At 42.0% G+C, this 22,660-nt stretch overlaps 1 protein-coding gene across 1 annotated transcript in view; it reads left to right on the forward strand.

The window, feature by feature from the left end:
• Nucleotides 1-22,660, forward strand: part of LOC126259724 (helicase SKI2W) — a 157,750-nt gene that overhangs the window by 134,354 nt on the left and 736 nt on the right. Inside the window, exon 18 of the mRNA XM_049956704.1 lies at nt 4,102-4,245. Within this exon, the coding sequence (XP_049812661.1) occupies nt 4,102-4,245 (144 nt within the window). The remainder of the gene's footprint in view (nt 1-4,101; nt 4,246-22,660) is intronic.

Below are 22,660 nucleotides of genomic sequence, written 5' to 3' on the forward strand. Positions count from 1 at the left end.
ATTAAGGGATAAATCGTGTTCCAGAGTTGTAACATGGTTGGGGGGAGGGGGGGGGGGAGTCGTGTGGGGTAGAAGTGTGAGGGAAGGCAGGTCACCGGATTGTGTTCATGTATAAACCTTCCTTCATAAGTCTGCAAACTGGAGGTTGAGCAAGTGATTCCCCACTGCATCAATAGGGTGATTCACAAAGTTGCACGGATCCTCCAGTGTGCACCATACGAATCACTGGTGACACAGTGTGCAGATGTGTCCAGGAAGTGTTTATCTTGCACAAAACCCATTAACACTACATGGAATGAATATTTGAGGTACTAATAGCACTGATGTGGGTCATGCGTATGGACAGAATATAAGTAAATCTCTGCACATTGTTCTGCACTGCTAGAGGAGAAACTGATCCGTAGTCATTCTGCATGGCTGAGCCCAGCTAGCTTTTCAGTTGTCAGACAACTACTCCTTCCCAGCATTTCGTATCCAGTTCTCTTTCCTAAGTAGTCTTCACTGAGCTTATGTGTGTACAGTGTAGTTATTTTAAGTTTATTGAGTGAGTGCTTATTTGCAGTTGTTAAATGAGCTATTATTTCAAAAAACTCAACAGCTGGAGCTGTTAACTGTCTTCCACACTGAAGAACCTTTTCCAGTTGTAACATGCTGTCAATATGTAATCAACAATGTTGATTTCATTTGTCTCCACTATCACTGTCTGGAATACTTTTCACGGCATGAGGGGTATTACCCCATCCTCAGCTCTCCCAAAATCTGAAGAGGGCCAGAAGCTTAAATTGGCTCCCTCTGCAATAGAAGTAGGTCAACTAGATGTTAAAGAACTCCTTATATTTGAACATAATTCAAACAGTCCATTACAGCAGATTACTGTTCTAGACTTGAACATGATCAATCTCATTCCATCAGACACATTCACACCAATTTTGGAAGATATACTGTGGATGTGTCATAAGTGGCTCCACTCAGTGCAGCCCACTCTACAAGTGCCAGCGATTCTTTAATGGACCATATTTATGCATTCCACGTCTAACACAATTAATGAAGAGAGAAGTGCAATAACTTTTTGGTCATTCATGACATTAAAACAATTTACAGGGCTTTACAATATTCTGTCAACGATAGACGGCATGAAGGTGCCACATTTATCAATCCAATTCCTTTGCCACCATCACCACATATGCACTGTCAATGTCACACTAAAAAAATTAAACACACAGGAATGTATTTTACATAATACCTCAATTAATAGCTGCAATTAAGTACTCACTTGTGACTCTTGAAATTTTCCCGGCGTATCGAATATTCCACAAGATTTCAGGATTGCAGCCGGATCTCATCGACTTCTTTCCACGATATTTTGGCTGACACTCGCCTGAAGATGGCTGTAAGGTTGTCAACCGAAATATCGTGGAAAGAAGTCGATGAGATCCGGCTGCAATCCCGAAATCTTGTGGAAAGTACTCACTTAATAAACTGAAAATAACTCCAATATGTAAACACGAGCTTGGTGCAGCTTTGTCTGCACACTTAAGAGACCTAGACATGAAATTCTGGGGAGTTTTAGTCTGTCTGAGCAGCACTCATGTTGGAGAAAGCTGTCTTTCCTGGAAGAACACTGCAGCTGCCATGCAGGATGACAAAAAATTAATTTCTCCTCTAGGAGCGTAGCACAGTGTGCAGAGATTTACATGTGTTCTATCCATGAGCATGACCTGTTTCAGTGTTGGTGGTAACTAATATCTGTATTCCATGTAGTGTTGACACATTTTGTGCAAAATAAACACCCCCGAGCATGTGCGCACACTGCATCACCAGTAATTACGAGGGCTATCCACAAAGTACATTACGTTTTGGAATTAAAAATAAAAAAAGTATTGGAAAATTTTTTTATTATATACAGATGAAAGCCACACTTAAATACTACTTTTCTACATAGTTGCCATTTAAATTAAGGCACTTATCGTAGCGATGGACGAGCTTGGAAATTCCTTCGTTGTAAAATTCAGCCGCCTGCGCCTTCAATTAGACTTTTTAAATTTTCTATCATCTCACAGGTTAAAACAAGGCTGGAAAAGCTTTTCTAGGCTGATTTAGTAGTGTAGTTCTGCAGAGGATTAACCTATGTTTGCCTTCAAATCTTTGTCAGTTAATTTGACTCGTGCACTGCGCATCTCTAAGAGTGCGCAGATTCTGGCTTTGGCCAGCAATGGAGGTTGGTGCAAACTCTGTGGACGCTCAGAGGATGGATGTAAGAAATGTTTGAGCTTTCTGACTCTTTTCTAACACTGTTGTTTTGCACCATAATATTGCCAGATTACCAATTGCAAGTGTTGTAACTCAAATGTGCTGCAAGAAAAATGACAGCAATTTGCAGTTCAAAGTTGTATATTTAATACCTCTACAACATGTATGTATTAGATCCCATTAGTCGTTATCATTTTGGCCTTTTTGGGGAGTAAATGCATGTTTTGAAGAATTCATCAGTACGAGATTAATTTAGATCTTTACATGCATGGTATATCATTTTTATGGCCTCAGTACACATATTGCAATAATTTTTATCATATCCCCTTTGTTGGAGGTTTCTTTTTTCATGTGAATTGTACCAAAAGAACAGACCATGAGCAGTTTTGCAAATTTTGTTGCAGTCTGTAAACTTCATAGTGAGCCCATGTACCATGCTACAGCTTGGTTGATGTTCATAAAAGTCAGTATACTTCATGCTGATAAATTTAAATAAAAAAAAGGGCTTATTGTTGTTAAGTGATGCCACCCCATATTTGATGAAGACCAGGATAGCAGTTAAAATATTTGATAAAATATTTGATGCTAACCTAAAGCTTGTTACATGTTCAGCATAAGTGCAATGTCATGTAGCTGAAACAGTGTGCCTACAATATAACAATGTGAAGGCACAAACAAAGTAAACAACGGACAAAATACAAATGTTTGATATTATTTCTGACAGTATTAATTACATCAGTATGCTGACTTTTTTGCTACTGAAGATATTCTTGAAAGCACTTATTTGTATTGCCACATTTAGAGATACACTGAGAGATTTAGCTTTTCCACCACAACCTATTTTAACTAGATTGGGTTCCTGGAAAATGCAGCCCTCTTTCACTATGATAATGTTCATGAAGTTAAGTTGGTAAAAGACCATACAGTCCCCCATATTTATTGGAGTTAACAACTGTCTACTTCATACTATTGAAAAGCCTTCCATTACTGCCCCGTAACTATTTTTTCTTCCAGTTTTGGGTTGTAGACACTTTCAAAGCCACTAATACTACTTGCAGAAGTGGCATTCAAGAAAACCGTGTGAAGAAAGACCAATTCACATCCTATCAAATTTTGCACATTAGCCTGTGGCAATAACAAAGCAACTCATGGAATCTCTGACAATTACTGAAGAGAAGTGGGTGTTGAAGCAAAAGATAAGATGAACCAAGTTATCAAATCAAATCGTGATTTTGAGTTTATGAAGTTGACAGCAAAAGGAAAAAATGTAAATTACCTTCAACTTGATTTGACTTTATCTGAAATGTCTTCACTTAAATTACATATTGTCACTTCTTGTGACATAGTAAGGTCATTTTCTATGTACAGAAATGTTTTGTCTGATAAAAGAATGAGGCTAAGTTAAAAGGATTTGGAGAAATTGACTATTGTTGTGTACTATTTTTATTGTTTTGCTGCCACATTGTGATTCTGCGTGTTTAATGGTATGACGCAGCATGTATGAATTCATCTTTTACAATTTGATAGTGCATAAAAATTCAGGCTGTAGTCATTGTGCTTGTATGCCATGTTTTGTGTAAATGCTTTGTACTAACTGTCTTCTTGTATGGTTAGCATTTTTGCTTTCTGCTATTAAACTGGAGATTTAACTATAAATAATGACTTCATAAGTTTGTGTCCCTGTTGTAATGTGAGACAGGTCTTTTTATATCGTATGTATATAAAAAGATGTATGCCTGCTAATGACCATTGGATAAGTTTGGAGATCTGGCATTAAGACTGGCGTTCTTTTAAAAACAACGTATTGTAATATTTGCTACAGAGAGGTGTCTATTGTTGATGTTCTTATAGGCCAAACAGAAAGTTATGGAAACTGAGAAAGAATTAAGGGATGCCGAAATCAGCCTTAATATTGGAAACCAGGATGACGAGTCCAGTGTTCAAGAACTTAATTTTGGACTAATGGAAGTTGTTTATGAATGGGCAATGGGAAAGGTATGTCATTTTAGTTTACGTCCACTTCATAATGCTGTATTTCAAACTTTGTTTAGCAGTAATTGATTCATATCTTCCTAGGATTAGTGTCCTAATACGGTGCGTAATGTAACCTAATTGTGATTCATGAAAGTACTATGACTTTATATACTGTGTAATGATACATCATATTTTTGTTGTTATATATCTTATAAGTATCACATAACAAAGGAATGAAATGTACTAAAAGTAAATTCTTGCAGGATTACCAGATTGTAGCAAAGCTTTTGATCTGTAACAAAATTTTAGGTGTTCCACTTTGTCCATTGTTTACATTGCCTTCAAAAGCCCCATGCCATATTGTACTAGCTGTATCTGTTTCTTTTATAAAACAGTGTTGTTCAGTAAGAGCTTGTCACCTAATGCTTGTATTAAAATTATAATAATTATACTCTGAAAAATCCATGTAGAGAACGCGCAAAACAATTACCTACTTAATGTTTCTTATGTTTAATAATATGTTTGATGGAGAAGAATACTTGTGGCTGAAATACTTAAACTTATACAATTTATCTTGTGTGATTTGATGTTTTTCTTCAGAGATTTTTTGTCGTTAGCCACAGTAGTGTACCATTTGACGAAAAACTTGGAGAATGTTATGTGTAAATTTGCTGATTATTTTACAACATTAGGAGAAGATTTCAACATAATATCTGTAGAGTGGGAGACTCGGTGATTATGACAAATAATGAGGACAGGGAACTGTGTGAAACTGTTCCAAATTCCTCATCTGAAAATTACCTTGAGCAGTCAGAGAACTGACTTGCGAAGGTAACATCTTAGATCTTCTGGTTACAGACCCAAACTGTTTGACTCAGTTCATGTAGAACAGGGAATTGGTGATCATAGGACCATTATACACGGTTTTAAAAAGAAGCATCAAATATTTTTAGAGGAAGGATAGTCACTCATGTCGAAGTTTGTGCATGAATGTGAAATGAAGACAGTAGAATGCCTTCCTTACGCCAAGTGTTTTCGCCGCTAGGGGCATGGTGATTTGTCTGCAGTGATGCGCCACATTTGTTCTGAAAATAGCAGAGCAACTACCTATTTTTATTCTTTGTTGTTTGTAGAGATTCTGTGACCTGTTGTTACAGTAATGCTTGCACTCAACTGCAAATGTGGAGAGTTAATAAATCTGTTTGAAATTCCATCTCGTCTTTGATTGTACAGAAGTTCAAGTGTGGGATTTTCTCTCACAGTTATACCTATCGTCAGTGGTGACCCCAACAAAATTTAGCCATATGGAACTAGCAAACATCGATGGAATCGTCTACTGAATCACACCTGGCCACCCATTTGGCCCACAATCCCATATTGTGGTTTGCTCAGGTAGAAACAAGCTTTTCCTATGCCGGAATAATCGCTGATAAAACAAAATTTTCTTTGGTTGTAAGCCAGCTCGACCAGCAATATGCCACAGAGGTCCAAGACATTATAACAGCTTCTCTGATGGAAAACGCTCGGCATAAGGAGTGCAGTCTACTGTCTTGATTTCGCACTCATGTGCGAACATCGATGCAAGTGATTATCACGCGTGCCAACTGCAGTGTCACTATGTAGTAGTTGCCAAAGGAGCCCCATTGGTGAGAGCAGAGTGTGATAAGTCTTCTCTGTACGTGGCAGGAAAATGAACTTGTCTTCCTGAGCGAGTCATGCGTTTTGCTTCAACTTGATGTGGTTGAGGTGGTGGTGGACTGGGAGGCTGGATTGTAGTCCCTTCCTTCTCCTCTCTGGAAATCTTTAGAAGTGTCATTGGCACATCTTTGAACATGTAGGCTGGCTTAACTTTATTAATTGAAACTGTAGCTTGTTTGCCATTAATGAGAATGTCCATGGTATGTAAACTCCTGCGCAGCACATGGTGTGGTCCAGTGTAGGATGGTTGCAGTGGCACTTTGACGACGTCCGTGTGAAGCATAATGTCTGTGCACGTGTCCAGATCCTTATGCATGAATGTGCCCAAATTAGTGCCCGGATTCCTCACAATAGCAAAGGCAGAGTTTGATCTTACGTTGAAGGAGGGAATTATTCGCCCATTGTCCAGTCTGTGGGCATCAGCATTACACCTAGCAAGTAAAAAAGGTGGAGCCCAGTGTCCATGCGGCAGTTATCGAGAGCTGAATGCCATGACTATTCCTGACCACTACCCAGTACCATTAGTACGCGATTACAATCATGCTCTTCCTGGCTCAACAATATTTAGTGTCATTGACTGTGTGAAGGCTTACATGCAGATCCTGGTTGCACCAGAGGACAAATCAAGCACTTCAGACCACAGGTTGAGGCACGGGGTTTCGCGGTTTATACCAATCACAAACCATTGGTATACACATTCAGTAAGAACAGTGACAAGTGCTCACCATGTCAGTACTCTCAACTCGAGTTTATAAGGCAATTCACTACAGACTTGCTGCACATTGCCGGATTGACCAACATGGTGGCCGACTGCTTATCTAGAGTATCTGGTATTTCACAAACATTGAACATGACAGAGCTAGCAGTTGTGCAGCAAGAAGACCTTGAACTACAAGCAATAGTTCGCGATGACAAAAATTCGCTAAAATTGCATTGGTCGACATTCCGGGTGAAACTAGCAAGGTCTAGTGCATGGCAGATCACGACCATATGTACCGCCAAACAGTGTTTGATAACCTCCATAACCTGTGTCACCCAGGAGTGTGTGCAATGGTTAAGCTGGTGTCAAAGAGGTTTGTGTGGCTGGGCATGGACAGAGATTGTCATCAGTGGACTAGAGTTTGTCTGTGTTGCCAGTTATGTAAAGTTGCCCACCAAGTGCATGCTCCAATAGGGGAGTTCCCGGATGTCAGCTCGCATTTTGCTCACATTCACTGAGATGTGGTAGGACTACTGCCTCCCTCAGACGGCCGTCGCTATTTAATGACAATGACCGACAGGTACACGCGTTGGCCGAAAGCAGTACCTACTGACGACATTTGAGCAGAAATGCTAGCAGCAGCTTTCATGTCAACACGGCTGCCAGATTCAGTTGCCCTCTCCATATAACAACCGACGGGGAGGCAGTTTGAGTCTGAATTGTTCATTCTGCTAGCCAAGTCCTGCAGATACTCACAGCATAAGGCCACTGCCTACCACCCAGCTAGTAATGGCATGCTGGAAAGATGGCACCGCACTCTGAAGGCAGTACAGATGTGCCACGGGACCCTATTAACTTCAGCATTGCCCATTGTTCTACTTGGCCTAAGGACTGCATTCAAACCAGACATTGCGGCTTCCCCAACAGAGCTTGTATATCAAGAGTCACTGCGTCTACTGGGTGAATTCGTCAATGCCACAAAGATATGCAATGTTAACAATCAACCGCAATTCCTACATACTTTACGGGAGACTGTGGACCACATGAAGCCAGGGAAAGCCACTAGGTACAGACAGCACATGACGTTCATGCATAAAAATCTGGACACATGCACGCACATTATGCTTCACACAGATGCTGTCAAACTGCCACTGCAACAACATTACACTGGACCACACCGTGCATTGCGCAGAAGTTTACATACCATGGACATTCTCATTAATAGCAAACAACCTACAGTTTCAATGAATAGAGTTAAGCCAGCCTACATGTTCAAAGAGGTGCCAACTTCACTGCCAAAGATTTCAAGAGAAGAGAAGAGAAGGAAGAGACTACAATCCAGCTTCTTATTTCACTACTACTTCAACCACATCAAGACAAACTGCTTGACTCGCTCAGGAAGACATGTTCATTTTCTGGACAGATACAGAGAAGACTTACCACGCTCCACTCTCGCCAAGGGGGCTCCTATAGTGACTACTACACACTGACACTGCAGTCGGCACATGCAATAATCATGTCAAAGTTCACACGTAAGTGCAAAATGAAGACTGTAGAATGCCGTCCTTACGCCGAGTGTTTTCACCGCTAGGGGCACGGTGATTCGCGTGCAGCGATGCGCCATATTTGCTCTGAGAATAGCTGAGACTCTGTGATTCTTCTTGTTATAGTAACACTGCAAATGTGGAGAATTAATAAATCTGTTTGAAGTTCCATCTCGTCTTTGCTTGTACGGAAGTTCAGGTGCAGGATATTCTCACACAAGCACATGTTCAGCTGAAGAGACTTGTTTCACAGATAAACAAGTGTTCATACCCTATGAGATATGCATGTTAGAGCCCATATTTACTGGACATTTTTTTCTTGTTCTTGTCCATACTATGTCCTCCCATAACATGGAAAACAAAGAGCTTGCAGTAGAAGAGATGTGTTTTACAATTTCGGAGATGAATATGGACTGAGTTCCCCCCACTACCACCTCACAAAATATTTGACACTTTTTTCAAAGAATACAGCAGTAAATAGGAACGTAAAGAAAGGTAGAACAATATTTGTGTTTAGCAGATATGAGAAAAAACACATTTCAGATTACTTGAAGAGTCAACATGAAACATTCATCTCTGAGGCTAAAGATGTTGAGTATAATTGAATGACATTCAAGATTAGGCACTATTGTACAATAAACCTTAGGCAGATGTGTGCTGAGTAAAGTTGTTAGGGATGCGAAATACACACTGTAGTTAAGCAGTAATGTCGGAAAGCTACTACAAAAGAAAACCGAGCGTCATCACAGATTGAACCATAGCCAAAGCCTCGTAGAAAAGCACAACTGAATGAAGCTAAAATTAGCATAATGAGGGCCATGTGTGAAGTGTTAACTGAATTCAAAAATAAAATTCTGTCTACTGGTGTGATGAAAATTCTTATGTTGAAAGACTCATGTTAAAAGAGTAACATGGTCAAAGCCATCTGTCCAGACACTTTGTGATCATAATGGCATCTAAACAGGATGACAGAGAGAAGACTGAAATACTGAAGTCCAATTGTATTGTGTTCCTTCCTTTAAATCATCACACAGATGTCAAAATGACAAATGTCAATATAAGTGAATGGGGGACAGAAAAATCAAGTGAAATATCTCAACAGAAGAAAGATGACTGGACCTAATTGGATATCTATATGAATCTACAAAAAGTATGTAAAAGAATTTGCTTTACCATCAGTGTACTGTAGGTTGCTGGAGGAGTGAAGCATTCTCAAAGATTGGAAAAATGTACACATTTCCAAGAAGGATCGCCAAACACACACACAGAACTACGGATCTACATTGCTGACATCAGTATTCTGTAGAAATTTGGAATTCATTTTATGCTTGCATATTACATACAACTTTTCTGGAGACCAAAAATTTCCTCTGTAAGAATCAACATGGATTCTGCAAATAACAATCATGTAAAACTCAACTTGCTCTGTTAGTCCAAGCGACCCGTAAGTCAGTGTATTTCGAGGCCCATGTTTATACTGTGTTCCTTAACTTTCAGAAGGCATTTGATGTAGTTCACATTGATGCCTAATGAGCAAAATATGTATCCATGGAATATCATCAGACCAAATTTTTAATTGAGTTCCAATGTTTCTAGCAAGTAGAACACAGCATGTGAGTCCTAATGGAGGGAAATCTTCAAACATAAAAATTTCATACGGCCTTCAAGGAATTGTTATAAGACCATTACTTTTCACAAAATGTATATGAATGACCTAGTGGGTAAAGTCAGAAGTTGCATGAAGGTTTTCTCAGATGAGTCTGTTGTTACAGAATTGTAGTGAAATGCTCGAACACCTGCAGAGGATTTACACTTAGTGCAAGGATTGGCAATTGCCCGTCAACAAGACCTATTATTGTATGAAAACACAATTGCAGAACAATCACTGGAATCAGTCACATATGTTAAATATATGGGAGTATGTATAATGTGTAATTTAAAGTGAATGACTCCACAGAAATAATTGCAGACAATTCAGATGCCAGATTGAGATTTATTAGAAGAACCCTTGGGAAGTGTAGTCCACTCACGGAGGAGGTAGTTTACAATACCCTCATTGAACAAATACTCGAATATTGCTTGTCAATCTAGGACCTGTGCCACGTTAGACTTGATCAAAGAAATACAGAAAATTCAAGGAAGAACAACTCGTTGCATCACAGGTTCATTTAGTTATCGTGAAAGTGTAGCAGGTATGCTTGTCCAACTCCAGTGGCAGACACTAAAAAACGTGTTGTGCATTACAATTTGGTTCGCAATAAAAATTGAGAGAGCATACTTTCCTAGAAGAGTTCACCAATATATTGCTTCCTCTTCAATATATCTTGTGAAAAAAGCACACAGGTAAAATTTAGGTGATCAAGTTCTCACATATTCTCGTCAACAGTCATTGAACCATTCACAACCAGAACAGAAAAAGGGGGTGAGGGACGGAGACAGAGGTACATAAAGTACTCTCCACCACAGTCCTTTTTGCCATTAGTGACAATCGTGGCATTACGTCACCATGAGCACCGCCTTCTTTTAGTCTCATAGTGACCACTGGCTGGTCAATACCAGATACTGCATTGCAAAAAATGTTCATGGTTGAGTCATAAAAGTATAAAAAAATAACTCAGAACATTTAGTTCTGATCTGGCAAATGCAGAACAATTGTGGTTAAAGCTGAAGGATGTTATAAACTGCAGGCTAGATAAATATGTATCAAGTACTAAAAGACAGAAAACAGAGACTACTGCTATCTTGCTACAAAAGAGGCTGTAGGGAAACATATAAAGAAAATGTAGTAGTAATGCATCCATTCATCGGAAGTGTAATGCTTGAGCCTACAATAGTTTTCATAGATGATGGTGAAAAATCTATCAGAAAATTCTAGGAAGTTCTCGTCATATGTAAAGTCAGTTTATGGATCCAAACCTTCCATTCAATCTCTCATGGATGTGTCTGGTATTGAAACTGAAGACAGCAAATGGAAAGCAGAAATTCTAAATCCTGTATTTAAAAATGTATTTATACACAAGGACACTACTGTACCAAATGTTATGAATGAGGGGTATACCTATTAGTATTGCAGTATTGAAAACAATTAGAGACTACTTAAAACCAAGCAAGGTACCTGTCCCTGGTCGAATTCATTAGAATGTGCTTCAGAATTAGCTCTTTTCCCAGCTCGAGAATGTCTTGTGCAGCAACTAGTCTTGTACAACTGAAAAAGAGTGCAGCACACCTGTTAAAAAACCATAAAAGATTGAATGCACAGAATTATGGAGCAGTATTGCTGATAACTATCTGCTGTAGGATCTTAGAACATATTCTAAGGTCACACTTTATGATGTTCCTGGATGGAAACAAGTTTCTCTCAGTATGGATTCAGGAAAAGTACATCATATGTATCACAGCCTCCCCTATTTATACACTGCATCTTGCCAACAGTAAATGCAGGCGAATAGGTGGAACCCTGTAGTGCATGGTTGACTACTAACCAAGACACTATCATACATAGTATCTTCATAGATATATAATTGATTCAATGAATATCTGACTAATAGAACCCATTATGGTATAGTGAATATTGAATGTTGAACAGAAATGACAGTAACATCTTAAGTTCCCCAAAGAAAACTAAGAGGGCCTCTAGTCATCTCCATAAACAATTTATCGGGAATGATCAAAAGCACTATAAGATTTTTTACTGATGATGCTGTTGTCTACACAAAAGTAAGGTCAGTGGACAATTGTCAGTGCAGAAAACTTGTTCAAAATCACTGCTTGGTGTAATTAATAACAGATTTCTTTAAATGCGGGTAGTTGCAAAATAATGGCTTTACCAAAGTGGAAGAATCTGATGATACCCAATTACAAGATTGTGGGGAATATATTGAGCATCTCACATCCTGTAAGCAAGTAGGTATAAAAGGTTTTAGTGCTAGTTTTCAGGATGACATTGGGCCCTACCACCTGGTAATGGTGGGTTCAGTGGGTTGGCAAGGAATGCAGGAGTCCATCAGAGATGAAGGTGGCTCCAACAAGACAGGTGGTATACTCATTAACTCCTAGTTGTTCCAACAAGGATAGAACAGATGCAATTGTGTATTCTTGTCCCATGGTGCATCCCATTGTCAATCCATGGCATCCATGCTTTACAGCATGGTCAATTGTCAATTTCTCGCTCATAGGAAGTAACAATGCACTGCAGCATGGTGTCTTGGCAGTGATGACACACTGGGTGCTGAGGCAGGAGCTGATGGTCAGGACTCCCGCAACTCAGCAGGCATTGACCTGTGAAGCCCAAAGCACTAGGCAGTAGCGCAAAGGTGAGGCAACACAGCACCCCAAACTTCAAACTTTGGCATACAAGTGGTGGGCTGATCATGATGATGGCTGTCCAGCTGATGCTGGAGGGTCCAGCAGCCACTGGTTATAGATGCTGACTCAGACCTTTGCCGGGTGGCTCAATTAGCGCTTATGAATAATAGCCTGGTGACTGTTTGGCTGTCTGGCAGTGAGGGAATGCACCGCCACTTGGTGCAATACTGTGTTGACGGTCATTACAAGATTGTTTCCATGTGATGATGTAACAACATACGCATTCTGTGGGTCAGCTGTGTCTCAGTGGCATGCCTTTGGGAAGTCAATTGGAACACCATGTCCTGAATTTCCTTGGCATCATAATACTTCATCTATTCTGAAATGTAAAAGTGATACTAACAAGTTGTATGAAATGCGGTGAGCATGTAAAGTCAGCAGTAGGGAAAGCAAATGAAAAGCTTAAATTTGTTCAAAGTGCTACTGGAAATCACACCACATCTATAAAGGAAATTTCATACAAGATGCTAGATAGTGTAGAGTAACAGAAATGCATGCGTTACTTAAATGGGAATCCTTGGAAGAAGGACTCTATAATTCTTGTGGAACTTTGTAGTGTAAATTTAGAGAACCGGTATTCAAGGAAGATTATGGAACCATGCTGATGCTACCATTGTATTTCCTGCTTAGGGATCATGATGATAGGATAAGAGACATTAGCATGCATATAGAGGTGTATACTGAGATGAAAAAAAGTCATGGGATATCTCCTAATATTAAGTCAGACCTCCTTTCGCCCAGTGTAGTGCAGAAACTCGACAAGTCATCAGGAGTCCTCTGCAGAAATATCGAGCCATGCTGCTTCCACACCCATACATAACTTCCAAAGTGTTACTGGTGCAGGATTTTATCCATGAATTGACATCTCAATTATGTCCCATAAATATTTAATGAGAGTCATGTCAGATGATCTGGATGGCCAAATCATTTGCTCAAATTGTTTAGAATGTTCTTCAACCAATTGCAAACAATTGTGGTCCGTTGACAGGGTGCATTGCCACCCATAAAAGTTAACCATTGTTTGGGTACATGAAGTCCATGAATGGCTGCAAATGGTCTTCAAGTAGCTGATCATAACCATTTGCAATCAATGATTAGTTCAGTTGGACCAAAGGACCCAGTTCCGTGTAAACACAGTGCACTCCATTACGGGGCCACCATCAGCTTGCTCAGTGCCTTGTTGACAACTTGAGTCCATAGCTTTGTGGGATCTGCACCACACTCACACCCTACTATCAGCTCCTGCCAACTGAAATTGGCCCAGGAGAGGTGCTGTAGGTAATGTCTTGCTGCTAGCAAAGGCACTCACATCAATCATTTGCTACCATGGCCCATTAATGCCAAATTTAATGGCACTATCCTAAAAGATAAGTTTATCATTCATCCCATATTGATTTCTGCTATTACTTCTCACAATGTTGCTTGTCTGTTAGCACTGACAGCTCTATGCAAACACTGCTGCTCTCGGTTGTTAAGTGGTGGCTATCAACCATTGCATTGTCTGTGTGGTGAGAGCTAATGTCTGAAGATTGGTATTCTTGGCACGCTCTTGACATTGTTGATCTCAAAATATTGAATTCCTTAACAATTCCCAAAATGGAGTGTCCCATGCATCTAGCACCAATTACCATTCCCTATTCAAAAGCCAGTAATTCATGTTGTGCAACCATAATCACACTGAAAACCTTTTCATGTGTATCACCTGAGTTCAAATGATTGCTCTGCCCTTTTATACCTTGCGTACGCGATACTACTGCCATCTGTATATGTGGATATCACTATCCCATGACTTTTGTCACCTCAGTGTATAGATACTCATTATTTGCTCATGCAATAAGCAAATGGCTTAGGACAGCAAATCACTAATACTGATGTGAGGTACCTTCCACAAACACTGTACAATTGCCTGTGGAGTCTGTATGTAGAAGTGGGTGATGCTGTGGGGGAAAGGGGGTTGGTGGAGGAGGCAGTTGAATTCAGGATTTATTCTTTTTATGCTACCTGAAGCAGAGGCACTAACTGACATGCTGGAAGATGATGATCAAATTATAGTTGTTAGTTGTAAAATCAGTTTTAATTGTACATTTCAGTCCCACTGTGAAATTCTAAGGCACAATGCATTTAAAATTTGACTGCAGTGACAATAAAGTTTTCAGATGTTGCCCTTCCTGCAACCTTTCATTTGGCTACTTAATACATCACACTGATTTAGTGTGACTAGTTGTAGTGTGTCAAATACTTTCAGTGTTCTCAGTAAAAGTTGGTCACTACCAACCATTTAAAACTGTCTTATCATTCTTTCACCATCTTCATAAAATAAGAATTGTGAACTGTGTGAATGGTGATTTACTAGTTTCATAGTATACACATCTGAACCATATGATTAGGGTACAGGTGATACGTCAGAAATTTGTAATAAAACTTCATACAAGTGGTGTATAACCAATGCTATAAAGACTAATCTAAAAGTGATATAGTAAAAGAAAGATATTTAATAAATCTAATACAAAGTGACACTTTACTTAAATTATCAGTTTATGAATTCTTGTACTAAATAACAATATATCTCCCTCAGGCTGTTCTGTAGACTTATTATGGTGGATCTGGTGTCGCAATGAATTTGTTTTTGCCATTTGATTTAGTATATGTTTTCATAACCCATATAATGTGATGACTGTGCTTATAAATTCACTTAGTACGTAGGAAGCATAAAGTTTTCCTCAAATAATTATGGTCTGCTGTGTAAAACCATTTAAATTTCATAAAGGTGTAGGGAGCACAGTTAGTAGCTTTAGTTTCTGAAATAATGGGCAACAAAATTCTTTGGTTGTACAATACACATCTAATATTTTTCATTCTACAACTCCTGTACCTGAGATTGCTTTTTTAACTTCCCCAGAAAACTATAACACACCTAATGACAAATTCAAAATAATTATTTTTCTTGTGTTGACATCAGTAGCATTTGCTAGCATTTTCATTTCAAATGCAAAATTCCTTAATTTCTTTGCTAGAAATTCAGCATGTGTATTCCAGCTTAAATTCTTGATCAAATTTAATCCTAGGAATTTTATTCAGTTTCACAGCCTTCCCTTTATTCTCAATATGTGTCTGCTGCATTTCATTTTTTACAAATGTCTGCTTGTGTCTGTGTATGTGCGGATGGATATGTGTGTGTGTACGAGTGTATACCTGTCCTGTTTTCCCCCAAGGTAAGTCTTTCCACTCCTGGGATTGGAGTGACTCCTTACCCTCTCCCTTAAAACCCACATCCTTTCGTCTTTCCCTCTCCTTCCCTCTTTCCTGATGAAGCAACAGTTTGTTGCGAAAGCTTGAATTTCGTGTGTATGTTTGCGTTTGTTTGTGTGTCTATCGACCTGCCAGCACTTTCGTTCGGTAAGTCACATCATCTTTGTTTTTAGATATATTTTTCCCACGTGGAATGTTTCTGATGTGTCGGCAGCTGGGCCAACACCTTGTAGATAGAGGTGGCTTAAAAGGCACGCTAGACTAACGCAGACGGGCGTGAAGTACTGGAACAGGATACGTAATTAATGCTATGAAGAAAAGTACGTAGCTGGTATAATACTTATCTTTAATCAATCATTGTGGTACATCGCACAAAGGAGACTTTAATTACAATCACTGTAAGGCTAATGGCGCCTTGCTAGTTCGTAGCCATTAACTTAGCTGAAGGCTATTCTGTCTCTCGGCTAATGAGAGAGAAAGGCTTCGTACGTCTAGTCGCTAGCTCTGTCGTCCGTACAACTGGGCTGAGTTCGAGTCAGTCTCTCGAGACCTGCCTTGTGGTGGCGCTAGGTTTGCGATCACACAGTGGCGACACGCGGGTCCGACATGTACTACAGGACCGCGGCCGATTTAAGCTACCACCTAGCACGTGTGGTGTCTGGCTGTGACACCACATTCCTCCCCCGCAAATCGGCGAACGGTTGTGAGATAAGGCTTCCGCCCGCCGTGGGGAGGACCCCATGTTGACGTATGCGATGAGGTGGGGAGCCTAACAACAGGCGAGGCTGTGCCACCCGCACCCGGCCATTCGGTCCGAGGGGAGCTAGGAAACGCCTGAAAACCTAGTCCAGGGTGCACGTCAACATGCGGTGTATGCGCCCGTAAAGAGACAGGAGGGGCTGAAGGGTCGACCTCCATGTGGTCGGAGAATCCGACGCGCGATGACGACATCCGGTCCGGAGCGGGCAAGAGTTCCATGGCGGAGGACAGCTGGTCACGGGAAGCGATCGGCGGCGCGTGACCCAGGGAGGCGCGGTGCGGCTGCAGCGAAGCGTCCACTGCGGGCGGCGCCGGAGGCGGCTGCGGCGGCGGCGCGACGCCATGAGGCAAAACGGAAGGCAGCGTCGGTAACACCTGGGGATGAGGCGAGCCAGTAGATGGGTCCCCAGGGTGCTGACCTGACGGCTCCGTCGCTGAAAGCAGACGGGGAGCGGCAGAACCCGGGCGACGACAGAGGTGCAGCTGATTGAGATGCCGACGCACCTCACCAGAGGCCCCCAAAACCAAATACATCGCGCAGCCGAGGCAGCGAAGAATGCGCCCTGCGAGCCAACGCCGTGAACCGCGATAGGTGCGATAGAAGACAACGTCGCCAGGAGCAAATGCAGGAGTCTGCCGCTGCACAGGAACCTGATGTGGCGGATGCAGCAAAGACATCAAGGTTCGATGAGAACGACCATGGAGCAACTCAGCCGGCGAGCGACCATCGTGGGGCTGAGAGCGATACGAGGACAAAAAGAGCAAGAATGCATCCTCCCGAGAATGCGACGCTTTCAATTTCAACATCTGTGACTTGAAAGTCCGGACCAATCGTTCCGCGGCACCGTTTGACTGAGGCGAAAACGGCGCGGACGTCAGATGTTGAATACCATTGGCCTTGCAGAAGGACTGAAATTCTGCGGACATGAATTGTGGGCCATTGTCGGAAACAATAGTCTGCGGAAGACCTTCAATGCAAAAGATAGCAGACAAGGCTTGGATTGTGGCAGAAGACGACGTGGAAGACATCCGGACAACAAAAGGAAAATTACTGAAAGCATCGACCACAACCAACCAACGAGCATTCCAGAATGGACCAGCAAGATCGATGTGCAAGCGTTGCCAAGGGGAAGTGGCTTTCGGCCATGCAAAGAATTTCCGCGGCGGTGCGGATTGTTGTTCGGCACATGCCACGCAAGAGGAGCACATATTCGTAATTGCAGCATCGATTCCGAACCAAGTACAGTGCTGACGAGCAAGTTGTTTCGTACGCACTATACCCCAATGTCCGTGGTGAAGAAGCCGTAAGACAGAGGACTGTAACGAACGTGGGACCACGACTCGGGACTGATCATCATCAGAACACAACAACAAACACCACGTCGTACAAAAAGTCTCTCCTTGTGAGCAAAAAATCGGCGAACCAGCGGATCCTCGATCCGTGACTTGGACAAGGGCCATTGCGTAGCAACAAAACGCAAAACGGGAGCAAGGACAGGGTCAGCAGCCGTGGCTGTAGCGACACGACGAAAATCAATCGGAAACGATGCGACCACGTCATCGGTTTCCGCATCAATGAACATGCAAGCAAGTTCGGAAGAATCGAATGCTTTATCCGCAGCAACAGGCAAACGGGACAACGCATCAGTGTTTCTGTGCTTAGCAGTGGACCGATACAAGATATCGTAGCGGTACTGCGAGAGGAAAAGAGACCAGCGAATGAATTTCTGCGCCGTACGCGGAGGTACCGGCTTGTTCGGATGAAAAAGCGATGTCAAAGGTTTGTGGTCCGTGATGATGGTAAAGTGACGACCATACAAGAAATTGTGAAACTTAGTAACACCAAACACGAGAGCTAAAGCCTCTTTCTCTATCTGTGAAGAATTTCTTTGCGCAGATGAGAGCAATTTTGACGCAAAGGCAATAGGGCGATCATGCGATCCATCTTTGTGCGCAAGCACAGCACCGATCCCGAAATCCGATGCATCTACCATCAACAAAAGGGGTTTCTGGGGATCGAACGGCGTAAGGCAAGTATGTGAAAGCAACGCCGATTTCAACTGGCGAAAGGCGCGTTCGCATTCCGTCGTCCAGACGAATGGAACACCTTTACGGCGTAAGCGATGAAGCGGAGCTGAAATGGAAGAGGCATGGGGAACATATTTATGGTAGTAATTAATTTTCCCCAACACACGTTGCAGCTGTTTCAAGTTCTGCAGTGACGGCAAATCCTGTATGGCACGGAGGTGCTCTGGACTCGGATGTATTCCTTGGGCATTGAGGACATGGCCCAGGTAGGGTAAATCCCGAGCAAAAAACACACATTTGTCCTTCCTCAAGCGAAGACCATTTTGTCGCAAGACCTGAAATAATGTTTGGAGATTTTGCAAATGTTCGGCTTCTGTCTTTCCGGAGATCACAATATCGTCCAGATAGTTCGCAGCAGTAGGGACCGATGCACAAATACTTTGTAAATATTGCTGAAACAATGCAGGGGCGGATGCACACCCGAAAGGCAGTCTTTTGAAGCGATACAAGCCAAGATGCGTGTTTACCACCAAGACGCGCTGGGATTCTTCGTCCACAGGTATTTGCAAGTACGCATCTGCTAGGTCCAACTTTGAAAAATATTTTCCCGGGCACAGTTTGTCAAAAAGATCTTCCGGGCGGGGCAAAGGAAAAGTAGCAGTTACTAGTTGTGGATTCACAGTTGCCTTGAAGTCCACACAAAGTCTCAATTTTCCGGAAGGTTTTGGCAAAATTACTAAGGGTGAGGCCCAGAGAGAAGCCTGCACACGTTCAATTACACCTTGAGATTCTAAATCGTTTAATGTTCTTGCGACCTCATCACGCAATGCGTGGGGAACATTGCGCGCTCTGAAAAACTTCGGTTGCGCGTTTGCTTTCAGTTCCAAATGTGCGTCATAGTTCTTAGCGCAACCAAGGCCCGGTGCAAAAATGTCCGCAAATTCTTCACATAGACTAGAAACACTGGCGGAAGGCACAGTCTGAATCACTGAGAGGACCTGATTTACTATAGACAAGTTAAACAACTGAAATAAATCTAAACCAAACAAGTTCACTGCAGTAGAAGAACGAAGAACGTAAAATGACACAAGTTTTGTTTGTCCCTTGTATGTTGCAAGAAGGCTGCACTGTCCTAACACTGGTATTTTCTGGCCTGAGTAACTATTGAGCTGAACATTTGCGGCACGCAACGGAGGTTTGCCCAGTTGGTTGTACGTGTCGTGATTGAGCAATGAAACTGCAGCTCCGGTATCGAGCTGGAATGGTATCACTTTGCCTGCAAAGTCTAAGTCGACAAAAAGTTTATTGTCCTGCTGACGACAAAAGCGACTGTGTTGTGCATCTGGAACAGACACTGGGACAGAATCACGTGCGACGTGACGGGACGTCCGTCGACGTCGACGCACACTTTTTGTGGAATGAACACTGTCACCGGACGGGGTGGAATGAACTACATGAATATCCATGGGCGAAGGTTCACGAGCCTGAGTTTCCTTGGTTCGATTCCGGCGCGAAGCAAAGGGCCTGGAATTGGTGTGAGTGTCTGATCTGAGCTTTTTCTGACAAACACTTTGGACATGTCCTTTCTTATGACAGTAAAAGCAAATAGCTTGGCGTGACGGGCAATTTTCACGCGAATGTCGAGTTGCACACCGCGGGCATGATTTCACTGCATTAGCTTGCTTACGCGGCGCACGTGTTTGCGAGCTAGGCTGCCGCTGCGCTGACGGCCGCGAGGGCTGCTGAGCGTCACGTGCAGCGGGCCCGGCGGGCCGGTTAATGTGACACACTGCCGGCGAAGTTGCAAATGAGTCCTGAGCAAAGTCAAGTGTGTCTTGCCTATCCAATATGTCTATCACTTGTTGAAGGGAGGGATTAACTAGTTTCAAAATCTGTTCCCGTATGCGAACATCAGAAACGTTCTGTGCTATTGCATCACGCACCATAGTATCTGAATAAGGAAGTCCACATTCGCATTCAAACGCACACTCCCTAGTAAGTCCTTGCAATGTCGCAACCCACTCCCTATTAGTCTGACCGGCCGTACGTTTTGTACGAAAGAACGTATACCTTTTTGCAACGACATTTGCTGTTTCCTTGAAATAGGCATCTAAAGCAGACAAAAGTTCTTCGTAGGACAGAGTTGCTACGTCGCGCCGGGGAAACAACTTCACTATCACACGGTAGGTGGACACACCGACACAAGAATGCAAAAACGGCTGCCGCTCATTACCTTGAATTCTGTAGGCGGCGAGGTGGAAGGCGAATTGACGGAACCACTCTTGCCAGGACTCGTGGGTTGCATCAAAGGGTCTGAATTGAGGTGCAACAGCATGTTGTGGCTGCGGTAGCGATGAAGCGGCGGCGGCCGCATCGGTGTGCAGCGCACGTTGACCCTGGACGAGCTGTCCAAGAGCATCCAATAACGCCTGCGTCTGCTGATTCTGCAAGCGATAAAATTCGGACAGTACATCTGGAGATTGTGGCGAAGCCATGACACAAAGAAATTAGGGCAAAGTAAAACACAAGATCCTTTGTAGACTCGTCGCCATGTGATGTGTCGGCAGCTGGGCCAACACCTTGTAGATAGAGGTGGCTTAAAAGGCACGCTAGACTAACGCAGACGGGCGTGAAGTACTGGAACAGGATACGTAATTAATGCTATGAAGAAAAGTACATAGCTGGTATAATACTTATCTTTAATCAATCATTGTGGTACATCGCACAAAGGAGACTTTAATTACAATCACTGTAAGGCTAATGGCGCCTTGCTAGTTCGTAGCCATTAACTTAGCTGAAGGCTATTCTGTCTCTCGGCTAATGAGAGAGAAAGGCTTCGTACGTCTAGTCGCTAGCTCTGTCGTCCGTACAACTGGGCTGAGTTCGAGTCAGTCTCTCGAGACCTGCCTTGTGGTGGCGCTAGGTTTGCGATCACACAGTGGCGACACGCGGGTCCGACATGTACTACAGGACCGAGGCCGATTTAAGCTACCACCTAGCACGTGTGGTGTCTGGCTGTGACACCACAGTTTCCCTCTATTATATTCGTATCATTAACTTATATTAACACACAATTATCATCTGCAAACAGAATTGATGAAGAATTTATATTTTCGGATAAGTATTTTATGTAGATTATAAACAAAATTGACTCTGTGATGGAGCCTTGAGGCACACCTTGTGGTACTGCATTCCATGTAGAATAATAATAATTCGCTGCATTCAAAGTGATAATTACTCTGTATGTTTTGTTTTGCACGTAATCTAATGAAGAACACTGCCCTTAATTCCATAGTTATCTAATTTTTAGATAAACTAGGGTTTGTTTACTGATCTGATAGTCTCTGTAAGATTGTATAATATACTTACAAATTTACTCCTCTGATTTAATGCTTTACTTACTTTTTCAACAAATATTTTCACTACTACCACAGTACTTTTTCCTACAAAGCGGTATTCGGGAGGACAATGGTTCAAACCCGCATCTGGCCGTCCTGATTTAGGTTTTCTGTGATTTCCCTAAATCGCTTCAGGCGAATACCGAGACAGTTCCTTTGAAAGGGCACAGCCAACTTCCTTCCCCATCATTCCCTAATCCAATGGGACCAATGACCTCGCTGTTTTGTCCCCTCCCCCAAATCAACCAGCCGACCAACCAGTACAAAGTGGTTACTTAATGTAATACATTTTATAATATTATTTTGAATATGGATTGCAGATACTTTTTCCAAAACTTTTGACAGAATTGAAAGAATAAAAGCAGAGTAATAATTTCTCATGTTTTCCTGTGACCTGTTTTTGAACAGAGTTTTAACTTAAGACTTGAACTAGGCACTTCAGCATTTGAGAATCAATGTATTTCTGTTGCTTATTTGTGTGTCCACATTGCATTAGACTAAAGCCAGCTATCCTGAAAGTATTTGAAGGAGATGGAACTATAGAAACTTCAGTGCAACTTGAATTTTTCTGTTTTCTCCAATTTGCAGCAGTATGGGTTGCAATTGGACCTGCCAAAAAGGTTTGTAGAAGGGACACAGTAATACAATAACAAATAATGTCAGTATTAAAGTATGCATACAGTCTTTCCAGTGCA

This window comes from Schistocerca nitens, chromosome 5 (genome assembly GCF_023898315.1).
Source record: "Schistocerca nitens isolate TAMUIC-IGC-003100 chromosome 5, iqSchNite1.1, whole genome shotgun sequence".
Classification (NCBI taxonomy): Eukaryota; Metazoa; Arthropoda; class Insecta; order Orthoptera; family Acrididae; genus Schistocerca; species Schistocerca nitens.